The 5894-nt window shown below is 35.5% G+C and overlaps 1 protein-coding gene across 1 annotated transcript; it reads right to left on the reverse strand.

The window, feature by feature from the left end:
• Positions 1-5147: 5147 nt before the first annotated feature.
• LOC107790206 (agamous-like MADS-box protein AGL61) lies at positions 5148-5504 on the reverse strand. The gene has a single exon (XM_016612111.1). The coding sequence runs from the start codon at positions 5502-5504 to the stop codon at positions 5148-5150; it is 357 nt and encodes a 118-aa protein (XP_016467597.1).
• Positions 5505-5894: the final 390 nt, after the last annotated feature.

A 5894-nucleotide genomic window follows, 5' to 3' on the forward strand; every position in this document is an offset into this window, starting at 1 on the left:
ATTAAAATGAATATATTTTGAGAGTGAGTTGCACGCTGCAACAGAACTGAATGTGAATATATTGTGAGGGCGGGTTGCACGCTGCAACAGAACTGAATGTGAATATATTGTGAGAGCGGGTTACACGCTGCAACAGACTTGAATGTGAATATATTGTGAGAGCGGGTTGCACACTGCAACAGAATTGATGGAAATAATAATTGGTTTTGACTGTTGAGTTGGCTTCAATTATTATAAACGAGTTGCCCGATTTATTTCTATTATTGTTGTTGTTACTAATATTGCGTGCAGGAAATGTAAGTGACCCGCCTTAGCCTCGTCACTACTTCGTCGAGGTTAGGCTCAGCACTTACCGGTACATGGGGTCGGTTGTACAGATACTACACTCTGCACTTCTTGTGCAGATTTTGGCGTTGGTCCCAGCGGCGTACCATAGACTTGCTCGGATTTCAGCTACTCGGAAGAGACTTGAGGTATAACTGCACGGCGTTCGCAGTTCTGAAGTCCTCATCTACTTTACTTTAGTTGTGTGTTTGTTTCCAGACAGCTTTATTTTATTCAGACCTTTATATGTATTTATTCTAGAAGCTCGTGCACTTGTGACCCCAATTGTGTGATGGTATTTAGATACCGTTGTTTTTATGGATTATTCACTATATTTAAGACTTTACTTCCGCAATTGTTCTTTGTTGTTAATAAATTTAAAAATTGTTTTAAAAATGGATAATATTATTCTAACGTTGGCTTGCCTAGCAAGTGAAATGTTAGGCGCCATCACGGTCCGAAGGTTGGAATTTCGGGTCGTGACAAATCTAGAGATGATCCAAAAATAAAAGTTGTAGCCCTTGGCGTCTAGTTGTCAGAAAGGTAAACCATTTGTCATTGTACGGGAAGTGTTTGGAAATCTCTGCTGCATAGGGGTGACTTTGGAAGCTTATAACTCGCAATCGACAATGAATTGGGAGATGATCAACATATGAAAGTTATAATCCTTGATGTCGAGTTCCCATAAAGTCAAACTATTTGTGATTTGGAGTATTGTACAAAAGGTTATGACCATTATACTATAAGTTGTCTGAGAAGAGTTTGAAAATAGCTTTTGAGAATTTTGTTCATCGCGAACGTGATGGGGGAGGGGGGTGGGGATTGCGAACGTGAAGAAGGGTCGCATGGGCAGTGTATAAGTTTGCAAAAATGGGTTTGGCTTATTTCATCTCATTTCCTCCATGGGAGTCGACCTAGGAGCGATTTTGGAGTTCCATCTTCATCATCTATGTCAAGGTAAGTGATTCCTACCTATTTCAAGTTAAATACTTGGTTTATATATGAATTTAGGCGTGAAAATTCATGAAAATTAGTAAAAATTTGAGATTTTGAAGAAAACCCTAGAAATTGGTATTTTTGAATTTTAACCACGAATTTGGCCATGAGATTGAGAATAAATTAGATATTTGAGTTCGTAATACTATGGGAAATGTTTGTCTTCAAAAAGTTTCGAAATCCGGGCACATGGGCCCGAGGGTGATTTTAGAGATTTTTCGAGCGAAGATGGAATTTGTTGTAAATTGAATTATAATAAGTATTAGAGTATATATTTATGGGTTTGCACATTTATTTGACTAGTTTTGGAGCGTTATGCACCGGTTTGAGGAGTAAAGAGGCTTTGGAGTCGGTTAAGGAATTTCGGAGCGAGGTAAGTCTCCTTTCTAACCTTATAAGAGGGAATTTACCCCATAGGTGAAATAATTCGATATGTGCTTCTATTTGTGGGGGCTACGTATGTATGTACGGAGTGACGAGAGTCCGTGCGTAGCTACTATTATGCTTATGTCCAGGTTGTCTAAGACCCAAATCACGTTATTATTTTCGATGCTTGCATCCTACTTGTTAATTTAACCGTTTAAAACATATTGGAACTTGATAAAAGAATTTCAAGAGGTTAAACTTCACCTACTTGGGTTTCAGACGGGTCACTTGACCGTTAATGAGAATTGATATTTCTTTGAACATCAAACCTAAATAAATCCTTGATTTGGTTGTTTGAATGTGTTTATCTTTTTTGGAACGGGCCGAACGCCTCAGCAGATTAAATAGATGCATCTATAGTTCGCGCCGTTCGATCCTCCGGCAATGCACAGTTTAATATTATGTTGGATCAGACCGTACGATCTTGGCATGATTTGTGCATGACATAATTGATTGTTTTGGAATTATTGATAATTGATATGGCCTCACTGGTCGGAGATATAAATTGTTAAAATATGAAAATAACTTTGGAAATCCCCTATTAAGAACTTCATGTAACTAAGTTTACAGTTACCTTATAAAATCCATAATTTATCATATTATCGGTATATTATTGTTGGCCATAGTAAGTGTCCGAGTTGACCCCTCGTCACTACTTCTTCGAGGTTAGGCGGGATACTTACTGAGTACACGTTGATTTACGTACTATACTTGTTGCACATTGTTTTTGTTGTGCAGGCACCTATATATTAGTGGCCTTGTGGGCGCAGCGGCATGATTAATGCAGAAAATTAGGTGAGTTGCATTCCATATTATGACCCGCATCCAGCAGAGTCTCCTTCAGAGTACTTGTATTTTCTTTTCTGTCCAAATTTGTATTCCGGACAGTTATTGTATTTTATTTTATTTTCTAGTAAATGCTCATATACTTGTGACATCAGGTTCTGGGAAGATTATAGAATACTCAGTATTGAAATTGGAAAACATTATTATTATTCTGTAAAGTTCGCCTTTTTACTAGTTAAGTTGAAGAAAATTTATGATTTCAAAAAAAAAATTAAAACGAGAATTTAATTAACTATTTAGTGTTGGCTTGCCTGACAGTGGTGTCCGGTACTATCACGACCTTTAATAGATATTACGTCATGACATCATAAATTAAACCATTTGGCATTTGGAGCTATGTACGAAAAGTTATTGGTACACTACAAGCTGTCCAGGAAGATGTTTGGAAATCGCGAAGAACAAATTTTTGTTGCACAGGGCTGAATTTGGAAGCTTATATCTAGAAATCTATAAGGAATTGGTAGATGACCAAAACATGCAAGTTGTAGATCTTGGTGTCTAGTTTTTAGAAAGATAAAGTATTTTTTATTTGGAGTTTTGTATAAAAAGTTATGACCATTATACTAGAAGCTATCCGAAAGAGTTGGAGAAGGTTGTTGGAAATATTATTCTTCGCGATCGCAGGAGAATGGCCGCGATCGCATAGAGTAAAAAATGCTGGAAATATTTTTGTCCTTCACGATCGTGGGAGTTTGGCCGCGATCACATAGGGTAAATGACTGGACAACAGAACTTAAATTCTAGAAATGGGATTTCGTCCTATTTTTCTCTTCTCGCGATTTTGAGCTCGGGTAAGACGATATTTGAGCGATTTTCACGGGAAAACATTGGGATAAGTGTTCATTATCCTATATTAATTATATTTCATGATTCCATACTCATTTACCTCATGAATCCGTGAATTTATGGAAGAAAAATCAAATTTTTATAAAATCTTCTAAAAATATAAAATGAAGATTTGAAGGTCAATCCGATGTCGGAATTTAATAATTTTTGTATGGTTGAACTCGTATCAGAACGGGTGTTTAGATTTTGTGAATTTTTCCGGGATTCGAGACGTGGGTCCCACTATCAAATTTTAAAATGAATTTCGGATTTTAATCCGAAAAATTAGTAAATTTATATGGAATTAATTCCTACGATTCGTGTTGAGTATATTGAATTATTTGTGACTAGATTTGAAGCTTTCGGACTCGAATTCGCAAGGCAAAGGCTTATTGAATTCTTGAAATTGGTTACGAAGCGAGGTAAGTGTCGTGATTAACCTTAACTTGAGGGAATAGAACCCTTGAATTATTTGTTATGTGAAATTCATGTGGACAATGTATAGGCGAGGTGACGGGTGTCTATACGTTATCAAATTAATAGTTTGCATAATTATTTAAAAATCATAACTTGTTTTAAGACACGAAATAATTGTTAAAATAATTATTTCTCTCATATCCCTTATCAAATATTAATTCTTGAATTCAAGCAATAATTGTTACATGCTTATTTGATTTATGTGTCTTAATTGTTACTTGACATTTAGCATATTAAATATGAAATTACCTATCTTCTCCCTGATTTTCCACAATTAATTGCTACTTATCATTATTATTTTCTAAATAAATTATAATCATTTTATGCTTTGTTGCCTAATAATTTTTTATTGAATGTGGTATTTATTGGAGTATTTTTATTACATTTAAAAGTTGTTAATTTATATTGTTGGAGCGGGTTGCATGCCGCAACGGAGATGAAAATGAATTTTATTGGGGGATCGGGTTGCACGCCGCAACAGATTATATTTTTAAGTTTATATTGTTGGAGCGGGTTGCACGCCGCAACAAAAATTTATTGATGAATTATATTATTGGAGCGGGTTGCACGCCGCAACAAAAATTTATTGATGAATTATATTATTGGAGCGGGTTGCACGCCGCAACGAAAATTTATTGATGAATTATATTGTTGGAGCGGGTTGCACGCTACAACGGAAATTGATTGAAATAATAATTGGTTATGACTGCCGAGTTGGCTTCAACTGTTGAAATGAGTTACCTGTTTTATTTCTTTTATTGTTGTTATTACTATTATTGCGTACAGGCTAATGTAAGTGACCTACCTTAGCCTCGTCACTACTTCGTCGAGGTTATGCTCGACACTTACAGAGTACATGAGGTCGGCTGTACTCACACTACACTCTGCACTTCTTGTGCAGATTTTGGAGTTGGTCCCAGCGGCGTACCATAGACTTGCTCGGATTTCAGCTACCCAGAGGAGACTTGAGGTATAACTGCACAGCGTCCGCAGTTCCGAAGTTCCCTTCTACTTTATTTTTTTTGTTGTGTGCTTTCTTTTAGACATCTTTATTTTCTTCAGACCCTTGTTTGGGTTATTCTAGAAGCTCATGCACTTGTGACAACAGATTCGGGGATGCATTTGGATGATTCGTTTGTTATGGTCTTCCGCACTTTATTTCAGTAATGAACTTTTATTTAATTTAATTTGTTTAAAAATTATTAAAATTATTCTAATGTTGGCTTGTCTAACAAGTGAAATGTTAGGCGCTATCACGATCCTGAAGATGGAATTTCGGGTTGTGACACAATCTCATTAATCGTATTGTTGGTTTGGTTTACATTATTTCGTGCATATGCAGCAAGTTTTGTACTTTCGCTCAATTCGATGTTAGGATTCTCAACATGATCTAAGATTAGATTAGGTGTTGGGTGAAAAAAAGAAAATGGATTAACAGCCGGCGAAAAAAGAGCTATTCCTATATCTACGCCACATTCTTCAACCAAATTATTTGCTTTCTTATATAACCCCGACCGCCGCTTAGAGAATGTAGTGTAGCGATCCTCTGGGCCTTCTATTCTTTCCAGAGGAATTGATTGGCGTCCTGCAGTCTTCTTCTCCTTATCCATTGCTAAAGTAAAATAAAATTTATTGCTCAATTGTTTTCATTAAATGTGGCTTACAGAAAAAGGTAATATCATGGGAATTTATATACGCATGTTGAGAAGTTATTCACAATAGTAATTGAATTTCTAGCCAAATATTAAACTAGAAAGTAATCTTCTTCATATTAAAAATTATAGTAAAAAATTTAAATTGATTTGATACTTAGAATATGATTTGCACGTCAGTAACATCAATCGAATCTGAAATTTTAAATTAAAAGAGGTAACTGGTTTAATATACTTAATTAAATTTACCAAGTAATAATTAATAATTGTGAACATAAATTGATGAAACATTGGTTACGTACCAACGACTTTCACACCGTTACAGTAACTAAATCAAATTTTTTACTT

The sequence above is a fragment of the Nicotiana tabacum genome, chromosome 14 (genome assembly GCF_000715075.1).
Source record: "Nicotiana tabacum cultivar K326 chromosome 14, ASM71507v2, whole genome shotgun sequence".
NCBI lineage: Eukaryota > Viridiplantae > Streptophyta > Magnoliopsida > Solanales > Solanaceae > Nicotiana > Nicotiana tabacum.

What these genes read in the sequence shown, in the direction of transcription:
- LOC107790206 (XM_016612111.1), bottom strand. Translation starts at nt 5,504, where the DNA reads ATGGATAAGGAGAAGAAGACTGCAGGACGCCAATCAATTCCTCTGGAA.